This window comes from Glandiceps talaboti, chromosome 2 (genome assembly GCF_964340395.1).
Source record: "Glandiceps talaboti chromosome 2, keGlaTala1.1, whole genome shotgun sequence".
NCBI lineage: Eukaryota > Metazoa > Hemichordata > Enteropneusta > Spengelidae > Glandiceps > Glandiceps talaboti.
Genome location: NC_135550.1, coordinates 22,912,287 through 22,936,103, shown reverse-complemented (window position 1 = coordinate 22,936,103; position 23,817 = coordinate 22,912,287). Strand labels below are relative to the sequence as shown.

Sequence of the window (23,817 nt, the reverse complement as noted above, 5' to 3'; positions counted from 1 at the left end):
CCACTGTTGGATAAATGTATAAGAAAAGTTTGTGAAGATGTTCGTAGCAAATTTGATAGTGTTCGCTAAGAAACTGTGGTTTTGAGAAGTTCCTCATATATTGATGAGAATATTCATAAAAGTACCCGCTGATTTCTTTTAAAATAGCTTTCAGGGTGTCAATTTGTTGTAGATTAGATATCACTGAGACACAACAAGACAATTAGTCGCATCACATGACACTACAATCACATACCAAACATCTACCATGATACATTTGTAACCACACCACACCACACCACACCACACCACACCACACCACACCACACCACACCACATCTCACCTGACCAGACCAGACCACACCACATACATTACCCAGCACATCACACCACATCACATCACACAATACCAAATCAAACCATACATGTTGTAGAAAGACACACCATACTACAACACATCACACCATATCACACCACACTACCACGTTCTACACACACACCACATACTATGATTATACAGATAACAGCCCCCACACCACAGCACACAAACAATACATCACCACAACATATTTACCATACCATGCCTCAAAACACCTTGACAACACCTTGACAACATGTGTGACATCATACAATACTCTAGCAATGTTTGTGTACATATACTCACCAGTGTCTTGTCTTTGATCAAAAGATGCCAATGTTTGCAAACTCTGCGACTTTGAAGTAGATCTACCAGTGGTAAATGGTTGAAGATTAAGTACATACATTCTGGACTCAGTTTGTTGATGTAGCAGACAGTTGACCTGCTACTGGATCTGGTAAAATGACAACTCACTGTAGGGGCATGATGATTGTATTTTATCCTTGCAGAATACATCTAGTATCAGAAGAGTATGGCAACAAATATTGATGATGGGTGACAAATCCAATACTAAATATACATGTACACACACACACACACACACACACACACACACACATGGCACACACACACATACATACATACATTCATGCATGCATGCATGCATGCATGCATGCATACATACATACATACATACATACATACATACATACATACATACATACATACATACATACATACATACATACATACATACATACATACATACATACATACATACATACATACATACATACATACATACATACATACATACATACATACATACATACATACATATACATACATTGGTTTTAACATGTATAAACTTATATTTATGTGTTTATGTTAATATGTGTCACTATATTTAATAATTTATTAATTTTTGCATGGCAACAACTGACATTCGTTGAAATTTGCAGGGCCATAAAAACTGACCAATCCTTCTATATGCAAAAACTACAAATACCTGTAATATTCCTTACTGTCTAGCCCCAAGCAGTTCTCTGACTCTTCATATTATCGAGCTAGCATAACTAACTGTATGAAAATCCCGCGGTGTCAGACTCCCTAAGGCGCCGATAAATGTATATAACGAATATCGATCGTCAACCATACTACTTTTATAATTACAATACAGGCCGTGATAAAAGTGTCTTTTTCATTTTGGTATCTTTTCGAAATTTAATGGAATGTTTTATTTCAACTCATGATGAGGTGAGTTGTTGGTACAAAATCTTCGGTGCCTTACGTAGTCCATTTTATGCAATTTCTCGCATAAACAGCGCCTCAAACGTTCGGATGTACTTACACGACGCGAATCACGCGAACGCATGTGCACGATAAATAGAAGTGGCTTACGTGATCGATCAGCTGAGGATCGACTTTCGCTGTTGATGTTGTTAGTGAGAAGCGATCAACGAATCGTTTTATTTTTTTCTACACGTTGATGAATCTGTGCGTGTCCAGGAAAACATGATATAGTAATGTACCAAGGTAAGTACCGTGTAACGTAAGTCCCTGTTTCCAACTTTTACGATATGACTATCGAGTATCGTCTGCAAACATGGCAGTAACCGGTAAATCGTAACTTGCCTGTCAGTACATTGAGATCTTTAAAAGTACATACAGATTGGGAACCGGCCGCGGGGAACCGGGCTGGAGAGAACAACCGGCATTTGTGGTCCTGGCTTTTAAGTTGAAAATTACACCTTTTGAACCAAAATTAACATGAACAACACCACGTGCAAGAACCAATGTCGTTTTTTGAAGGGACACATCGTGTTGAAAAATATTATTAAAGTTATGTAACTGTATACTGAAATATTATCATCAACAAGAGATGTATGATTATATAAAGAGATGTTAGGTAGTCAGATTTGCTCGGATTTCGCCAGGGAAGGCAGAATGGTTAGTCAGAGACGTGTCTTGATGATCAGGTCAGGTTCAGGTCATTCACATCGATGTTCAAATATTCTCTCTGAGGTCTGTCAAATGAGACAATGCCGTAATAAATGACCCCCTCCCCTAAGCCCTACAACCCCCCCCCCCCATCCATAGATGACATTTGATTAGAATGTAGTGCTCATGTTGGTGCCAATGGTGGTTTATTCACCCAGTATTTACATAAATTTGTAGTCATCATCTACGTTTATTTTACATGCTCAGTATTTTTATTAAGGAACCCCGGTATTAACTAAACAGGGGACAGAGTTAAAAGTGTAATAGCTTGCTATAGAATCTACCATAACTCTGTTTGGTCCGAGCCCTGGTAAACCGTAAAATAACTGGGGAACTTCAATAAATTTCAATATCACCTACGTTGTACCACCCTCAGCAATAACACTAAATTGGACATGTTTAGTCTACCTATATGCTAATTTCCACCTAGTTCAGGATATATGTACATTGCAAGGATGGCTGACTTGCCTTTGCCTCTCTTTTAAGTAGACGTGAGATATTTTACCTCATCACTGTGACAGGGCTCAAAATTAACAAATCTCAGTGGGCTACCAATTTCAGAAAGTGGTAGCCCAAGGATGATGACCAAGAGTCCTATATTCCTGAGCTGAAAACAGAGTTCCTCTAAATTGGAAATATGTGTGTTATTAAAATAATTTTATGTCTGTAAATCTTCCACCCTCTAAATCATTGCATAATCAGTGGTAGCCTGGGCGGGCTACCCCTGCAATTTATGGTAGCCCCATAGCAAGAATTGGTAGTGTGTGGACATGGGACTACTGTTAATTTCGAGTTCTGTCACACTACACTCGAATTCTGAAAACAATAACAGCGGTATAATATTCTTTTTTCTAGATTAATCTTACCAGCAACAAATATGGCAAATTGCATCATCATTCACCAGCAAGTGATGAAAACATTACTGTCGAATTGGGGGTCGAGGTGGAGAAGTGTTACCCTGGCAACACGCTGTGGTTGTGGGAACTTCACTACATTGACTTCCTGTACTTCAAATATGAAATGGAAATCTGGAGTAGAGAAACCATTGACTGCCAGGAACCCCTGTGAAACTTGGCCAAGGACTCAGTTTCTTGTACAAAAACACAGACTTACACAGAGTGAGCATAGATGTATGGCTACTAGCTCTAATAAGAAGAGGAAAACAATTAAAAAAATTAAGTATAACTTTGAAGACAGAGAAAACTTAGACACTCTGATTTCAAAATACTCTCTTCTATCTACCAAACGGAAACTTGTGAAGCAATGTTATATACTTGATAGGGAGGTGGCAAGTACTATGATTGACAAGATATGGCCAAATGGATCACTTGTAAATGAAAAGTCTCACATACTTGAAGCATTTCCAGGTAAAAAGTGTTTTAGTTGTTTTCTCATTAGTTGATAACTAACAATTTCCAGTTATAAAATGACTTGAACCTAAGCTATCATGATAGTAGACTGGCTGATTCATTGTTGTAATTGTTATTGTTCGCTTGCTAACACATGACCAAATAAGGGTCTTAGGGAGTGCTTACAAAGACTAACCTTTTAGTCTGCCTTGATAGAATTTAGCTGAAAACTTATTAACATGATACAATACTGTATATAAACATTCAAAGAGTAGTCACTCTACAGGACTTTGTGACCTGTTGTAAGATTCTTCATCGGTCTTTGTTTACAAGTATTTAGAAGTCACATGATAATTGCTTTGCCAGTAAAAGACCTTTTGACTATTGTTGAGGTGGATGTAAATGAGTCTGTCAATTTTCTGGCAAAACAGATATTTGACAGCAATATTCAGCTAAAAGTACATCCATGCCAGACTTACAACATCTTGGTATAACCTTACTGTATGTGATACACAAATTCATGTAAGTTATGTCAAATGACTAAGCAGATATGATAGAGTGTAAAGTATACATCCTAATTTATACTACTTTCCATTTTGGTCCATATTTTTCTCTAAAACCATATACTTGTGTTATCTACAGGACCAGGAATTGTTACAGAAGAGTTGTTGAAAAGAGGAGCCCCGCAAGTAGTTGCACTCGAGAATCATCAAATCTTTCTTCCCTTTACTGAAGAATTATCCAAGCTGTATCCAGGTAGATTACAGGTAATCTATGGAGATGTTACACGTCTAGACCCAATAGGAGAAGGAGACATTATACTACCAGCTAGACCATCCAAAGAGTTATTTCATTCAATTAATGTCAAACCTGCATCGTGGGACTCAGGTAGGTGCACTCTTTCCCTGAAAAAATTCAATTGCTGCTAAATGATTCAATACAGTTTCTCTCCAGTTTATGATTTCTACTCACAGTCAAAATAATTTCTTGAAAGCAAATTCCAAATTTTTGCTGATGTGTGATCAGTGGTGTACTACAATGGGCTATTCAAAAGTTTTTTTCACTAGTTTAGGCTTGAATGTAGATTAGTACACAATGACATCATCAACTCCAGCAAAATAATCTTTGTGTTAGAATCCAAGATTGTTGCATCCTTGTGACAAGTAGAATACAAGAGCAGCCTGCATGTGAGATGCACACAAAAGAAGACTTGACAAAGAACCCTATGCTTATTCAAAACAAATAAGTATTTGTTAAAGAATTGAACATTTTATGAAAATGTTACAGTGAAAATGTAACAGTTGATAACAAAAATGTTACACATTTCCTAACTTTCCAACCTGGTCTTGGTATCTGTGCTAACTACATACCATTTTATTTACAGCTATGACTGCAGGCTTTCCTAAGCAAATTGCCAGTCAGTAAATTAAACTGAAGTTCAAACCAGTGTCTGATTTTTTTTTTCAGAGCCAGTTATTAAAGTCTTCCAAGTTCTAGCAAACAGATCAAATGAACGAAGATTTCTTCTCCGGAATGTATACAACCTTATTTCTAGATACTCATGGTTTCAATTTGGAAGAATTGAAACTTTTTTAATACTGAGTGATAAAGAGTTTAAGGTAAGCTGAAAGTAGACTAGGGTGATAGATTCCTTGCCATGTATAAACATAACCAAATGAGGTCGGGAACACTTTGACTTTGTGAAAAAGTCTCTTGATTTTGAAACTCAGGGGATGGACATAGGAAATGTCATGCTATGAATCCTTGAATTATTTTTGTTGACTGACCAATACAATAGATGTTTTTATGAGAAGGGGTCTTATTCTTATTTAGCAATGTTTTGCTCAGGGTGTATAGCCCAAGTTCCTATGTAGCGTGGCCATAAAAAAAGTCACCTGTCACTACTTTTTCAAGTCAACACTGCATTCAGTAGGTGGCCATATTGGATTTGTCAAAAGACAGTTAGATTCAAATCTAAATAATAAAAATTATTTAAGGGCAGATTTATTCATGAAGGAGGCATATATGAATAGCTATTTGGTGAATTTTCTATATCAATGGAACAAATTTTGGCAAGGTATGTACAGGAATGCTGTTTGTATGGTTAACATGCAGGTACTAAATTTGTATATATACATGTATACTACACTAGCTTATGGTCATAAGTTAATGGAATATATTGTAGAATTGAGCCAGTGTATTCTATTTATTAATCAAGTATTGTGACTACCTCAAAAGTTGTATGTCACAGTATGCACTTCATTACATGTGGATTATATAGTAAAACTGTACATAAACCTATCGTCCTACACTTATGCACATTGACTGTATATATTTGTGCATACAACAACACTGAGCAATTCTTCACATGGACATTTAGCAACACATTCAGACCTGGAGTGTGTAACCTGTATCATTACTTGTGTACAAGTCTTAGTCCCAGTTACACAGTTTCCATTGATATCATTCTGTATGTATGTATGTATGTACCACAGGTGTTGACCCAACCACCATGCCCTGTAGGAAAGCCAGCATACTACCAGTTACTTACTGTACTCTACAATATGTGTTATGAGATTGAATTACTGCATGTGGTGAGTTTAACTTCTCATACTATCTATCTAGATTCCTTACTTTCTACATAGAAATACAATACAATAATATGAGAGAGGGAGAGAGACAGAGACAGGGAGAGAGAGAGAGATACACTGGCACACACACACACACACACACACATACACATACACACACACACACACACACATGCAGACAGGCAGGCAGATACCAACTGTTTTTCCTATGCAGCTTTGTTAGCCCTTTATAGCTTTGTGTATAAAGTATTTCAGATGACTTCGATATATTTGTGATATTTTGAGTGTAAACATGTAAAAATAACACTATTTTTTTTTTGTACAGGAACCAAGGACTTCACTTTATCCTAATCTGCATGTCTACAGTAAACAGAATGGAGAAGAGCAACCAAGTGAAGATACTGAAATTCCAGTAAGTTTGAACCAGAAGATATCAAGTTTTACTGAAAATAGTTAGTGATTCATTCCATTTCATGTATATTTCTGTACCTGATATCACCAAGTACTTTTACTCTAGTGCAGGAACTTATATCGTTTATCAGGGTAAAAAACTGGAGATTTTGTCAAGTGTCCTCTATTTTTTTTTTTTATCAAATTGACAAATTTCACCCCCTCCATCACCCCCACCCCCACCACCTTCGTCACCCACCTCCACCACAACCACCACCACCACAACCACCACCACCACCAGTGGATGGTTTCTTCATAGTGATATCAAAAGACAGTAACTCTCAGTACAGTTTTTGAACACAGGAGTATCACACCAAAACATTCACCGAGCATGTTTTGCTCCATGGCAGATAAATACATAGTTATGTACTGCATTCTATCTGTCACCACAGTGGTTTACTGTATTAGTGTATCAATTTATATGTTGATGGTTTATTTTGATATGTAACTTAAGATTTCAACTTTCCCCATACAGAATGTATACCTTGTAAAAGCCACACCAAGGAGGGACTTCTTTAGTCACAACCTGACCAAACTTGATTATGATTTAATATTATTCCTGGTAAAACAGTTGCTCACCAAAAGGAGTTTTAAGCTGAAAGAAACTGTGGAGTAAGTATAAACATAGATTACAGACAAGCTAGATTTGTTTGGGCAGTCAGCTTTTAATACTGATAAACCGACCATAGGTAAGATAAATGTGCCCTAAATGTGGTGCAGATGTGTGTAACTACGATTAGGAAATAAACCACAAGTAAACATGGACATGAAAACATGAGTGAGGCATGATGTAGACACCAAAATAACATACATGTATGTGCACACACACACGCACGCACGCACGCACGCACGCACGCACACACGCACACACACACACACACACACACACACACACACACACACACACATACATACATACATACATACATACATACATACATACATACACATATGCATACAAATAGCCTTAATGTGCAACTAAATATATGTGCCTTGATACTGTATAGCAGAGTGTTAGGCATACACAAAATAGACAAACACAATCCCACTAATCCTACCTTGCGAGTAACGTGAGGTACAGTAGTATATATTGTAAGATTCCCTGACATCATATTCAAGATACACTTTTTGTGACCGTGAAAAGCAAGATAACTTTTGTGACAAGTGTTTGTTGTGACTACACTTTTTTTATGTATTTCACCCAAGGAAATGGGTACCTGGCTATGGGTCAGTGGTAACAAAGTATGGATTCAATGAGAAAACAAAAACTGGAGAAGTAACCGGAGAACAATACTTCAAGATATTGCATGACATCATCCAAACTAATGGCTTTGAGGGCTCATGGCTGAAAGAAGAAGCTCAGTATTTTGCTGAAACAGATACATCAGTAGACAACAATAACTGGTCAGCGAGGTCAAAATATATGTTTTGAAGGTAAGAAAAAACTGCACTCAGGAATCAAACATTAAGTCAAAAGAAAATGGTTTATTGGTAAACAAAGCAAGGAAAGTCATGTACATTAAAAATGTCAGAGGTTTACCTTTTTTTCTGTCAATCATGCTACTTACACTTGGTAACAGTTAGTTGACATTTCTTTAGGCAGAACCTCCTACTATCCACATCTTTACATATTTAATACTTTTTGGCATTAGTTAAAAGGTCAGAAGAAAATTGAACTTGATTCTTGATACATCCTCGGTTCTAAATTTTCAATTTCAAATCTAATACATCATCTGTAAAGTATTACTTTGTAAAAAAAATCTCCCAATATGCTGTTTCTAGTGCTGTTGCCATTTGATCCTAATTCTAAAATATACTTATGTTTGCGAAGAATTCTTCAAATTAAACAATTTAAGTAATAAATCTTTAACATCTGAATATTTTATTTCACTTACATGACAATACGTAGGGAATACTAGACTAGTTTCTCTAAAAATATGTGAAAACACTGACTATACGTAAACTACTTCACATGCTTATAATAAGATGAATTCACCTTTGCAAATTAATTTTGTGCCATGTAATTCCTATCAGGAATATCATTAAGTATGAAAACCAACAGGATTTTGTTTGCATATATCAGCTGGCTTGTGGAATTTTTCGAATTTGAAAAATGATGATCATAGTATTATCATTAAATATGATCTGCTCAATCTTCAACATGCAATTATACCATAAGACTAGCATCCTAATCTTGGTATATTTTCATAACTCATATTCTTATAGACTGTAGACATAAATATCAAATGAATTATAAAAGTTCTCTGGCTACTGTAGGTCTACCTTAGAATAACTGGGGTTTTTTACAGCAAATTTAAAAAAAAAAAATTAAAAATCTGAAAATTTATGATGGAAAAGTCATTGTCTTAAAATATTAAATTGTTGGAGTGCTCCTTATCAAAATAAATTCTTGAATTTCTCTGTTATAAACTAGTACTAGTTCTAGATAACGTGATCTCTGACTACATTAATACTGTCTCAAGTTGATAACTCAATCATCGGTTGCTTACAAGTATCTAGTACAGTTGTATTAAATTTCATGAAACTAGAAATATTTCAAGCATATTGATAAAGCAGAATAATCCATCAAAAAAGTACATTTCTCATTTAATTGTAATATTATAATGGAATGTAATTTTAAAATCAAGTCATGATAGATTTATTAAAGTCTTAAAGATCATATTTTTATTAGTTCAGTCTAAGAATGGTATCAGATTATAAAATTTTTGGTATTCTTTAAGCTATAGTCACCAATGGGGTTCAGATGATATAACATGAATGTTTGACAAGTGAGGTCTTGTCTACTATTTCAGAATAACATTATATTCATAACAATATTGATTTTGAGGAAACTGCGGTGTTTTGTAAGGTGCTAAAACTATCAATATGGTAGTCTCTATTTTTCAATAACGTTGCTTTCATTTTTGTTTGGAAGGCAGACTATTTAATCTGGTGGGGGGGGGGGGGGTAGGGCTATCCAAAGATACAGACTTATATATATATATATATATATCTATATATATATTAAAATGTGTCACTTCTAGAAAAATATATCATCTATAAAATGTTGTCTTACAATTAATCTCAGAATACAATGGGCTCTAAAGTAGTCATATTTCAGATTGGGTACAAAATTTCAAATCCAGATTGTCAGTGTAATAAAATGAATGCAGCATCTATACCATATATTTCCTGTATGTTAATCCATGTATCACATCTTTCAGTGGATGTGGTAGATAATCAAGAAAGGAGCTTTATCAAGTGAACAGTTTAACAATTTCATTTTCTTATATGGAAGGAAACTTTTGCCAAAAATCTTCCACAACAATGAATGGTATAAATTATCACTTTTATGTGATATTTTTGAACAGTTAATCAGTTAGAGTTTTCAAAAAATCACATCACATCTTATCTTATCCTTAGCACCATTTTTACCTATAGTACAGTATGAACAGGATACATCCAAAAATAGGATGCCTGTGTGGCAATGTGGCTACTGGTATTGTTAGTAACACCCAGTGAGCCCAATTTGACCCATTTTTGACACACAGCAATTGTTCTTGTAATGCCCTATCCCTTATAATTACTTTCTGATGACTCATATGAAAACACAGCTTATCAATATTAACCCACAATAGAAAATATTGCTTCTTATTCGAGGGAATACTAGTGACAATCCATTGTAATGATAGATATACAGCACCAACAACATTTACAGTTATTAAATCTATTATGTGTAGGACTTACAACAATTGACAATCACACAAATTTCCATAAATACTGTAAAAAAAAAATTAAAGGCCATCTGATATTTCTTTAAAAAGCTTATATCTTGATACTTCAAAATACTGATTAATTCTCATATAAATCTACACAACACACAAATAACAAACCTTGAATAGATAAATATATGAATGCTATAACTTTGTCTTTATACTAATTTATAAAAGATTCTAATATAACATAAGCCTCTACTTAAATACATGCAGCATAATTGGAAACGCTAATATCTACATGTGTATATGTTTAACATACAAGTGTATAGAAGTCTATCAGTTGGAGAGTATTAGCTAATATTTACTAGTCTAAATGGGATTTTTATCAAGCCTTGAGATATGGTAGTCATATCACATGACAATAACCCTGACTCAATGACACAAGGAATTATCATAAATTTAAAAAAAAAAAAAATCATGCATTGTTAATGTTGATATTAAGTAAACTGCATGGTGTTATACAGGATAGGACAGAGAATTACTTAGATTGATAAGATTACAAGGAAACTAAATAGTTTGTCATCATTGCTTTGATATCTGAAAAAATAAGAACATCCACAAATTGTGCGGGCATTGTAGCCCAGTGGAGGAGTTTGTCGGTTACCTGAGAAGCAGTATACAATATTAGATTTCTATAAATCAGCATTTCTGATGGCTTGTTAGCCCTATAATTTAGGCTCTGTTACTTCAACAACTGCCATGCGTCACAAGGTGAACAAGTATTAGTTTACTATATGTTTGTGCACATGCACTACTATAATTTCTGATGCATAAACATGCATGGTTTCGTAATAACTCAAAAAATATGAGGAGATGCCAGTTTGTCTACTGGACATTGATGTATAACATCTGTTTAAACTTATGAAATCTGTGTTTTTTTTAAGTTTTGATTTAAGTACAAGGAATTTTCTGAAGGTTCAAACTGGCCAGTGGTAGACATTATATGGTAAACATATAGTTATGACAACTTAAGGTTGCACTTGTTATCAATCAATCAATCAATATCAACCAATCAATCAATCAATCAAAAATCAATCAATTGATCGATCAATCAATCAATCAATCAAATAACTCATCTATGATAAGTGTTATGCATTGGTAAGTATGAAGTAGTTGTAGCCAACCTTAACTGTAGAATCTGAAATTTAAATATTAGCCATATATGGTGTACATTACTAGATTAAGTATGTTTTCAGTTCATTTTGTTAAACTATGAAACAACAATACATTGTGTTCCATACATATCAAAGTAATGTCTTACCATGGCCAGTTGAAATGGATTCAGTTTCTTCTTAATTTACACAGATTTCTATCAGTTTCACATATGAAATAAAACAATTAAATCATACTGGTATCAAGCCAGATGTATAACATCAGCTTCAGTACTGTCCCTTTCTGTTCCATTGCCAGCATGCAAGCACTGTGGTGATTGATTTGCTTCAAGCAATACTGATTTCATCCACTGTGCATAGGGTTTGATGATATCAGACTGCTGTAGTCTGATTACACCATTGTTGACCTGACTTGTACTCATTATTAGGTAGTACTCTCCAACTTGTATGTTCTGAAAACACATTGTGCTACATTGTGATGGCAGTTGTAATTTGATCTTACTGGCCGTTAATACTACGTCATCTTCGACATCGTTGGTGAAACCGTGCAAGTCCATGATTGAGGTTAACTTGATCTCCAGTTCGCCGTCTGTTTCACACTTGGATCTGATCTTACCCTTCAGTAGAATTCGTTTATGGCATGCCCTGCTTTCCCAACCTTCAGCATCCTCACAAATGGGACATTCCTCTGGGTTTTCAACTCCATTCTCTTTATGGGTTTCAGCTATTAAAAGTAAAAAAATAGAAAATTTATATTAGTTATCCAAAATCCTAAACTTGTCTTTGTCACTAGCAAGTTAATGTAATCTACCCATTGCTATACTTTATGCTTTCCCTATGTTTTAAAAATTTTAGCTTTAATTTCAATTTTTGTTTTTTTATTTGGCCAAGGAAAGCGGTTAGCTTTAACTAAATTTTCCATTTATGTTCAAAGAACAATTTAATTATTACATTATTTAAAATTATTGGTGCATGTTATTTTCACAGTTGAAACTGAAGTTACTCATGGTAAATTTGAAATGAACAGATGTCGTGATTTTTACCTGCTTGCAATTGGAATAATTTTGGGGGGGGGGGGAGATCTTAAAGCATGTCCACCACCATTTCAATAAATCTTATATAAAAAAAATTTTTACTACAGGATAATGAAGGTAGAGGTCAGAGGTTATCAGACAAGTGATTGTAATGCAGTGGAAAAATTTTCAGTTTGATTATGAAATAGTAGCAAGTAAGTGAAGAGTGTTAGTACAGTAGATACAAGTAGGTGCTACTAAAGTATTGGGTGCAGGAAGTAGCTGTGTATAAATGCAAATTTGAAATGGACAATAAAAACTGAAGTCATGTAGTGAGAGTGTTGGGGTCAATGACTTACATCTAGCCATTGAACTACTTTAAACCTCATCCTACCTGGTACATAAAGATGAATCTTAAACTATGGCTATCACTTTGGTTTAGGTATAGGGTTGAGATTTAACAGTGATTCCTTGTGAAGTGCATGATATCAGGTTAATATGTAAACAGTAAGAGAATTACTTTGATCAAGAATGGGCACCTTCGTAGTCATGAATTCACAGTGTCCAGTCTCCTGGTTGAACAGTTCCCCCTTGTTGCAGCAGCCAAATACTGCAGGAGCAGCTTTATTCTGGCAGCATATGTGTGTGTTGAGATCAATCAGACTTTGACCGCAGCATGTTATGTTACCAGTCTCGGAGTATAATTTGTGTAGTCGATACCGCCGATCTCCACAGCATGTGTATTTTCTTTTGTTGATCCACTTTTTGCCACAGCATTCCCGAGAAGGTGATTTTGATCTGATGCTTTTCCCACAGCAGAGATGTGTATCAGAGTTGTAGTTTTTATGACCACAGCATTGTGTCTCTCCATCCTTTACTGTTCGTATTCTGCCTGCACAACACATCTTATTCTGCTTACGGTAGGGTTTGCCACCACAACAACCAAAGTAATTTGTGTCGTAGATTTTACCAGCACAGCAAGACTCAGCTGTAGTATTGTGTGTTTGGCCATCACAACAGAAATGTGTTGTGGAGTTGTACAGCTGGGCATTACAACACTGCAAATGTTCTTTTGCTTCATGGATTTGTCCTTCACAACATAGATGGGTTTGGTTGTTATATTGTATACCATTACAGAAGTGAACAGACTCAAGTGGAACCACATAACCATTCAGGCAGACTTGTGAGCTTGTATTGTAGATTTCTTGATCAGCACAGCAACCAACAGATTCATCTGATACCAAGTAGATGTCACTATTACAGCAGGCATGAGTTCTAGTGTCAAAAGGTTTCCTCTGACAGAAACTGGTGTGTCTCTTGTCGTAGAGAGTATCATCAAAGCATATTTTATGACGAGGATTGTAGACTGCTCCATTACAACATTGTTCAGTGGGATCATTTCGATACAGTGCAGTACCATTGCAGCACAGTTCATTCAATATGTTTATCTTTACACCATCACAGCATTGTGACATAGTTGTATCAATTACCACACCATTACAGCAGGATTGGTATGAGCCATCAATGACGCGCCCTGCACAACATTCGGAATCTTCATAAAAGTATTTCCCCCAAATCCGGCCATCACAGCACATTTCAGTATCAGGAGTAGAAATCACCCTATGAGAACAACATTGTCCGTGTGCAATACCAGGCTGTAGTACACCATTGCAGCAGGTGTCTTTGTTTACGTCGTAACTTACATGCTCACAACACTGATGAGTGCCTTGTCTCGGGTAAGCATATGCCAGAGAGGATTCATCACTACTGGCACAGCACTCTTGTATTGTTGGATCAATTAGAAAGTGACCACAGCATGTCTTTCCAGCAGCATTGGTGTTCAGTCTGTCATGACAACATTTCTGTGTATTGTCAGACTGATCAAATGGTACATTGCCACAGCATTTTAAGTTAGGGGTATTCTTTTGATAAGCATGTCCCTGACAACACAGTTCAGTTTGGTTATCATAGATGGCATCACCACAACACTGCCCATGAGGTTGTTGGTAGACCTTGTCCCCACATACTGTCTGGGTTGTAGGATCATAGGCCACACTACCCATACAGATCTGGTTTGCGTCAGTCTTTAGGTTCAGTTTGCCAGCACAACAAACCCAAAAGTCAGTGTCATAGGCATAACTTTTGCGATCACCATTGCAACAGCTTAAATCTATGGTTCAATGAAATAGAAAGTATGAATTAAACAGATGTAGAACACATCAAGCTGTAGCCAGCTTGCATATGAAGGACTCACAGGTTTGGGTATGTGTGGGGTATGGCGATAGTTGGGGTATAGGAATGTTTTTGGGGGGGTGGGGATTTTGGGATATTAGGATGGTTTGGGGATGAGGATGATCAAGGTTTGGGGATAGAAACAGTTAGGGTATGGGGATGGTTTGGTATTTGGATGGATGGAGTATGGGGATGGGTTGGGTATGGTTATTGGGATGGGTGGGGTATAGGAATGGTTTGGGTGTCAAAAGATGAACAATATTCTGATTCATTATACAAGAAAGATTATCTTTGATACTAGAGCTAAGTCTGTGATAGGTTTGGAAACCATGGTAATAACACCAGTGAAGGATGGGGACATTGAAATATCTCCAGGCCACATCTTTTAATTGGAAAGGAAAAGCAAAAGAGGGTTTGACACCAGCACTGCAGTAAATAAACTTGTTTCATGCTTAGCATGTTTTAGAACAGATACAACACTAGAGAAATATTCGATAATGTATGGTCTAGGTAGTGTGACTATTATCATCATGTATTATGCATACCTGTTGAATTCTTGGGGAACACATCGTTCTTACAGCATATGTGAGTTTCAGGATTGTAACCAATACGGTGAATTCCACAACATTCTCCACCATTGACTCCAGTACCAGGGGTGTTGTAGATGTTGTCACCACAGCAGGTCTGTTCTTGTTGGACTATTTCACCATTCGGACAGCAATTTTCTGTGGTGGTATCAAATAGGGTAGACCCACATACATCTAAGTTTTCATGGTATTCCTCGTTTGATATGACAAGTTGATGGTGCAGACAACGATGTGTCCTACGGTCATAAGCATTCCAATTGCAGCACCTGGAAAACAGATTTGGGGAGTCAGAGGTGGTGTGACATGATGCAATGTGATGTAATACGATGTGATAAAAACAGGTATATTTCCACAAATTGTGAAATGAATGTCATTTTTTGAAAAAGTATACTCATTTACATTTTTTACCTAGAAATGTGTAGTATATAGTACATTAGCTGATATTTAATGAATAACCAGACAAAAAGTTGTATTCACGTCTTTCTTAGTAGTGTGCAATTTCACTCAAGGAAATAGCATGGTGATGTACTCTAGAAATGTATTTTATAGCAACTACAAAATGTAGCTACTTCATTTACCCTGCATATTGATGAGGAACATTGTCTGTCACTTCTCCATCACAACAAGTCTGGTAGGAAGGACTATAGGCATGAGTACTTGGCTGACAACAACGCCTCTCATGGCCCTGGTGATCTCTCTTATTATAGAGGACACCATTACAACAAATCTTGGTCCTTGGAAAGTAGTAGTGACCACCACATCGTTTCTGTGATGGACTAAGAATGCTTACAGTACCATCTGTACATACCTATTAAAATACAAATGATAATTTGGTTATTAATCGTACCAATAATGTACTTACTGTGCACGGTTTAACATCAGAAATATCTGAATATAATCACAATATAATTTGTTATAAGCGACATTCTGTTTTGTGGGTTATAGTGTGATTTCCATGTGAAGATGAAAATACACAATAGTTTTCCATCTTGCTTGGTCATCGTATACGTTTTTATACATCAATAGTTTGAAGTAATATTCTGTGTTTTAACAAAGTGGCATTCATTTCAATAAAAAGAAATGGTTTGAATATGTGTAGTACACACTAATTTTTTACCTCGTTATTGTAAGGGTTGTATGTTCTTGCTCCCTGATAAACACCATAGTCATTGTACTGTGGACAGATTCTGCTATCGTCAGTATGAGCCTTTCGGATTTGCCTGCTATTATCCATACATAGATGTGTAGATACATTTATAGTGTCATTAGCACAGCATTCGGTATCTTCATCACCAGCTTTCAGTTCTTCTAAGTTACCTGGTTGAAGCAGAAAATATTCATTAAATGAGATACATTGCAGATACTGAGATGTTTCATACTTGGCAATTTTTTGAATAATGTATACTATGAGCTTTTTTGCTGGAATTCTATGGAGCAAACTCTTTCACATCTCATTTTTTGGAGAAATTTTAGAAAGCAGCTTAAACCTGCCCTAGCTGCAAATTTGACATTTTGGTTCATCAAATAACCAAAGATATATTCAATAAAAACTGGTGTCAATTACTTATAAAAACACTGTATCTGTTAATTAAGGGACAATATTATATGTAGGTAGTGTAGTGACAAGTTTAAGCTTGGTTTTGAATCTGTCATCATGTTAAAACTGCACTGGTATAACTGGAGTATCATTTTTCAATCATACAACTGCAATATTTTCCAAAAATATCAATAATTAGACATTAGGTGTTAATCAGTGGTTGATCTTATTCATAAGCAGTACACAAACAGGTTTAAATCATGATCATCATTGATTTTTGGGTGCGGACCCACAAATCAATTTGATTTGATTTATCATGTATACAGCTACAAAAAATATGTTTACCCACAAGTGATTCAGTAATCTTCACGGTGTACGACATTTAGAGTACTAGGTTACTGTACCTGTGTAGTTTTAAGCTTAAAGATGGAAACTGTGACTATAAAATATTTATGATGAAGAGAATGGCATCAATATTTCTGAATGCACTGTATTTCATATTCGGATGTAATGTGGGTGTCAATCAAACAGAAAATTATTGCTATGAATGCCTTTTTCCTAAAGCACTACTGTACTTGGCATGAACTATGTGTATAATCAACCGATATAATTTGAGTATGGTGATTTGACTACTCACCATCGCAGCATAAAGCTGACCTGCTAGTGTATGGTTTACAGCCATCAGATAAAGCTGTGTTGTCACAGCAACAACTATCACCATCCTCCTTTGAGAACACTTGCCAATTGCAGCATATCTGTGTATGTGGTTTGTAGGTGTTGGTTCCACAGCATGCCACGTTATGTTGGGTCTTGTTGTACTTGTGGCCCTGACAGCATATCTCGGTGTCAGTGTTGTACGTATCTGCAACACAAAATATTTAATTTGATCAAAATTATTGGTTTTGTGTAAAGTGTAAATTTTTACATGTTATGAATGTATACTAAATGTGTATTGTCATACACACAACTTACCCGATCCACAGCACTGTATTCCACTTTATGTTATACAACTTACCTGATCCACAACACTGTATTCCACTGTGTCTGTAATGCAGCTTACCTGATCCACAACACTGTATTCCACTGTCTGTAGTGCAGCTTACCTGAACCACAACACTATTCCATTGTGTCTGTTATACAACTTACCTGATCCACAACACTGTATTCCACTGTGTCTGTAATGCAGCTTACCTGATCCACAACACTGTATTCCACTGTGTCTGTAATGCAGCTTACCTGATCCACAACACTGTATTCCACTGTGTCTGTAATGCAGCTTACCTGAACCACAACACTGTATTCCACTGTCTGTAGTGCAGCTTACCTGAACCACAACACTGTATTTCATTGTCTGTCATACAGCTTACCTGAACCACAAAACTGTATTCCACTGTGTCTGTAATGCAGCTTACCTGAACCACAACACTGTATTTCATTGTCTGTCATACAGCTTACCTGAACCACAAAACTGTATTCCACTGTGTCTGTAATGCAGCTTACCTGAACCACAACACTGTATTTCATTGTCTGTCATACAGCTTACCTGAACCACAACACTGTATTCCACTGTGTCATACAGCTTACCTGAACCACAACACTATAATCCACTGTATACAGTGTATGTTATACAACTTACCTGAACCACAGCACTGTATTCCACTGTATGTTATACAACTTACCTGATCCACAACACCATATTCCACTGTGTCTGTAATGCAGCTTACCTGAACCACAACACTGTATTTCATTGTCTGCCATACAGCTTACCTGAACCACAACACTGTATTTCACTGTGTCATACAGCTTACCTGAACCACAACACTATAATCCACTGTATACAGTGTATGTTATACAACTTACCTGAACCACAGCACCATATTCCACTGTTTCTGTCATGCAGCATACCATCACAGCATAGCTGGTCACCAGGAAAGTAAGCTTGTAGACCACAACAAGTTTGTCTGTTAATAGTAGGTATTGTTGTGTTGATGACACTTCTGCTTTCGGAGATACAGCAAGATGATGTATGAGGGTTGTAGGCCACTCCCTGACAGCACCTACCACCAACTAAAGAAGTAGACAGATGTGGGTTACAGTTTGTTTCTTTGAGTACAAAAATAATAATGTGAATATATCCTACATTACATTTTTCATTGACCAAGTAAGACTGAAAAGGTTTTGCAAACCAATTGATTTATTTAGCATAAGCAAAAATAGACACAAATGAAACCTGGACACTGAAGATTATTGTCAGCAGAGTATATATAGCGCCCTCTAGAGGTCATTTAATAAACACACCTCATTAGTTTGACTTACCAACAGAAAACACCCGATCACTACAGCAAGTTTCAATCTGTGGGTTGTAGGAGTGCTTCTCACAGCATTCAGTCTTTCCAAATGCTTTAGAAACAACTTGACCATCACAGCAAATATCTGTTGTCAAATCATATTTGTGTGTACCACAACATCCTTCTTGTTTGTTAGAATCTCTCGGTATCTTTGTCTGTAATGACAAACAATTGAATGCTAGTTGTAAAGCTTTGAATACTACATACTTTTGACATCAGTTTTACCCTGTATGGTATGTAGATTTAATGGTTTATGATGAAATTTGAAGTTGTTAGAAGTCTTACCTGTCAATGTTACAACCTGAATTGGAGTTCAGTCTATTAATACAATAGTATTATTTGTAAATACATTCATTGAGGGATAAATCAGTAGGTTTAAATTTCAAAAATTGCAAAAAAAAAAAAAAAAAAAAAAAGCAAAAAAAAAAAAAGCATATTCCTGCAAAGAGCATGTTAATCATCCTTGCCATACAACAATTTGGTATATGAAATACACATCTGCTAAACTCAAATTACTGTTAACGTTGAGGGCAAGGTACATACAAGGTACATCCATAGAATGCATAAAAATCAAAACTAGGGTTAAATTAGGCAAGTAGATTTCAATCAATCAATCAATCAATCAATCAATCAAATTTCGATAGCCGATTTCCAGAGCAATGTTCTGTTCAGTAGTGCTGAAGGGCTAAAGCACACCATATGCCTTGGTGAACAAATAAGTCTTCAGTTTTGTTTTGAACCAATCCAGGCTGGAGGCTTGGTGAATGTCAAGTGGCAAAGAGTTCCATAATTTGGGGACAACATATGAGAATGAACGACCTCCATAGGTGATTTGTCTGTAATTTGTTGTTGCAAGCAGATTCTTGTTTGTAGAATGTAGAATTTCAAGATGAGGATAAACGTACCTCTTGACAACAGAGTTGCTCTGTCACATTATAGACATCCAATCCACAGCATTGTATTTCATGTTGTTCCTCACTGCTGACACTGTGCAATGCTGTATCCTGGCAACAGAGTTCATCACTGCTGTCGTAAAGGCTGCCATCACAGCATTGATCACCCACACCATTCACTACAGACATGCTACCATCTCTTGGACAACAGCCCTGGAAACGCAGGTCATAGACCTCAGAGCCACAGCAACCAAGACCTGCAAGGAAATATAAAATGAAATCTCATTCTTCTGCTCATTTGTTTCAAGTCAGGACAGGAAACATACAAATGTAAACACACAGAAACCTTTTTGGTCAATATGTAGTTGGTCAGGTTTAAAATACAATATGCAAACTACCGTAACCATGGAAGTATGTTAGACAAAATCTAGATGGCGAGGATCCAAATACACAGAAATGTGTCATACTAAGATATCACAAAGCCTTTTAATTATGTATGGGTCACAGTTGGGTATTATTATATGCTTGAGATATTCAAACACCTCATGTTCAATTGTTTTCAATGACTTACCGTACTCCACTATGCATTGTGCTTACCATATCCTTGCCCTTGATATAACCCTCACATATCAGTCAACCCCTTTCAGAGCAGGCCAGTGACAGCAGAGCGACACATCTTATCGTACAGTCTAACTCGTCATTGATTAATGAATATATTAATTATAACAACTTTCTTGACAAGATACCTTGCTCTATGTCACTTTAAGTTTTCAATATCTCAAATTTGGATTATGACTTTATTTTGTTTTACTTTTCAGAATGGCACAACTGATACTGTGTTGTCTTGTAAAGAGAAGCAAACTACGTACCAACACCTTTAGGCTGGACCTTTGAAAGACAACACTGATGTGTGTTGGGATTGTAGAAATTCCCTTCGGCTTCTGGTGCATGATAAGGCCGATGACAGCACTCTAGCTCTGCATTCTCTGATAACAGTTTCAACTCTTTTCCACAACATGTATGCGTGGTGACATTGTAGACACCAGTCCCACCTGTAATCAAGGACAAACAGAAAGGACTCTTAACCTGTCTACTGTATTTAAATCATTGCATTATTTTGGTCATAAGTTTATTTTATTTTAATGACATATACTAGAATTGCATTCTAATATATTTGATGTGTAAGTATACCTTTTACGCTATTCAAACTATGTAGAGCCTGAAGTCTCTCTTGTTTGTTTGGCAGTTTTATTTTGTACATGGTGTAGCTATATATTTACAAGAGCTGGAAATCAATTGCTAAGTTAAATTTTTGATTTTCATATGGATTTTTTTGCCTGTGTAGTGCATACACAGAGACTGGTTTTAATGATTGTTTGAATCATTTTCTGCATGCCACCACAATGTGGGTTGTAGATTAAAGTGATGTTCTATGTTAATGTTGGGGTAGTTGTCATAAAATACATTACATAACTGTGTGCTGTCAGTAATAGCCTAGATCCTTCACTGTGGCAGATTTTGACTATGTCCTCTTCACAAATGCTTAGACTTTTTCAATTCAATATTTTACTTGAAACGAAGTGTCAGCCAGAAAACTGGCCACAAATTGTCACTGGATTTATAGCTAACTGCTGTGTCAGATGATGTCTGTGTAAGTGTTTGTGGAGAGGAAGCAGTCGAAACTTGTCAGCTTGACAGGTCCTGACTATGTCTGTGTGTGTGTGTGTGTGTGCGTGCATGCGTGTGTGCATGCGTGCATGCATGCATGCGAGTGAGTGAGTGAGTGAGTGAGAAAACGTAATGACAGGACAGGACAGGGACAGAACTCTACTGTTCACATTTGACACCCACATTTCTATTCGTAATGCATGGAATAACTAGTACATCAGAATACTACCAAAGCCACCAGTGCATAATCCATGATACTCAGTTCTGCCTTATACCATATAGATAGCATGGAATTCAAACCTTACTGAACCAGGCAATAGAGGAGACGGATACATGAAAATATTTCTCATTACCACATCAAAGGGCATGACAACTTGTAAGACCAAAATGATGTAAGAAGGATAGTATGTGGACAGACACTGTTGGCACATGACAGTGCCATTACAGTTTTAATAATACATGTACTAAAATCCATAACAGTATGAGTTTGCAAGGAATATGTAAATACTTGTATATACATAACATTAAATGGAGTGATGACAATAGAATACTAGTAGTTGATTTACAAGACATTCACTATTTATATGTATATATCATGTCAACGATAGCATAAACAATGCATACACACTGAAATTGATCTTTAAAGGCAATATGGACATTCATGTCCAGTCAGTTACAAGAGATATTTGATTTGTCCTAATATGGTTATCAGATATATCTTGTGTATTGTGAGAATCATCCTTCACATGCGATAGGTTATGAAGCTGAGTTTATAAGCTGTTTACTCAAGTGAAAATACGCCAAAACCAAATTTCCAGTATAATGTCAATGCATTCTTTATATAAATACTTACAGCATTTCTGGTCTCGTTTTATCCCATACACTACACCTCCACAGCATGCCTCCTCTGCTGGGTTGTAGCACATACCAGTGAAGTCTTCAAGGTTGATACATTCCTCCTCGTAATCATCACATAATACAGGTGTAGCAACTGCTCCTGTAAAAGTCAGAATTATAAATTGTTGACATCATCTTTAGCTTACATTATTCACATCATTGCATGCTGTCTTGTTGAAAATGGCAATTTAGTATTCAAATAGGACTTCTACCTTGTTTTGAGCCTGAACACGATGGAACACGAATTATTTTTGGCCACTCAATAATCATTGGGTATTGCTCATAACTGACGATTTGTAGAAGTTAAAGTGATTTCACATTGCATGGGTTTGTTATGATTCAACCTTGCCTGTAACTTCCCCATGCTATAGTTACCATTACATAAAACCATAACAGAATCATGTGTATTGCGCTGAAGACAGGATGTAACTTGACACCATTGATGTTGTGGCGATTTCCTGATCAAAATGTGTAGATAACAAATACTTAATTATTTTATATTTATTTTCTGATCAACTCCACTGCATGGCAGCCACTACAGATGAGTCAAAAAAAATCTATACACTTTTCAAAGTTTTCAACAACTACAAGATCTCAAAGATGGTTGCTAGACTAAACTGGTTGAATGTAATAGAATAAATCATTTTAAATGTGGTGGCTAGCTATGTGTTTTAAAAAAGGAACAGTACACCACTTGTTTTCTGGGTCTGAAAGATGAATATTTGAACACTTGTCCCGTCACAATACAATTATACAGTACAATATAATTTTAGTCATCCTTTTCAGGAAATTCGGTCTGCCAATAAACACATAAAACGGATACACAAAATTCAAATAATTTGCAAATACAAGAATAAACCCAAGAACTTTTAAAATCAACAACTTCAGCAAGTGAAACGCAAAGAGTGTGTCGTCTCACGAAGTTGAAATCAAAGGTGCCTAAAGTTACTAAAAGCTGGACCACTCTCCTAACGAAATTTTAAAGTAATACTCCACGGACGGCTTTTTGGTGAAATTTCCAGGAAA

At 36.1% G+C, this 23,817-nt stretch overlaps 1 protein-coding gene across 1 annotated transcript; it reads left to right on the top strand.

Moving 5' to 3' along the window:
• Positions 1 to 3,284: 3,284 nt before the first annotated feature.
• LOC144453697 (dimethyladenosine transferase 2, mitochondrial-like) lies at positions 3,285 to 21,320 on the top strand. Its single transcript, XM_078145030.1, has 8 exons — positions 3,285 to 3,705; positions 4,330 to 4,575; positions 5,155 to 5,306; positions 6,183 to 6,281; positions 6,604 to 6,690; positions 7,204 to 7,340; positions 7,935 to 8,162; positions 21,045 to 21,320. Exons 1-7 carry the CDS (start codon positions 3,354 to 3,356, stop codon positions 8,158 to 8,160), a joined length of 1,299 nt encoding a protein of 432 aa, XP_078001156.1. The 5' UTR covers positions 3,285 to 3,353; the 3' UTR covers positions 8,161 to 8,162; positions 21,045 to 21,320.
• The last annotated feature ends 2,497 nt before the right edge of the window (positions 21,321 to 23,817 follow it).

Bases quoted from the DNA above. Each gene is read 5' to 3' on its own strand.
- LOC144453697 (XM_078145030.1), top strand. From the start codon at position 3,354: ATGAAATGGAAATCTGGAGTAGAGAAACCATTGACTGCCAGGAACCCC. The intron at 4,576-5,154 runs GTAGGTGCACTC...TTTTTTTTTCAG, and splicing joins ACCTGCATCGTGGGACTCAG to AGCCAGTTATTAAAGTCTTC. The intron at 6,691-7,203 runs GTAAGTTTGAAC...TTCCCCATACAG, and splicing joins GTGAAGATACTGAAATTCCA to AATGTATACCTTGTAAAAGC.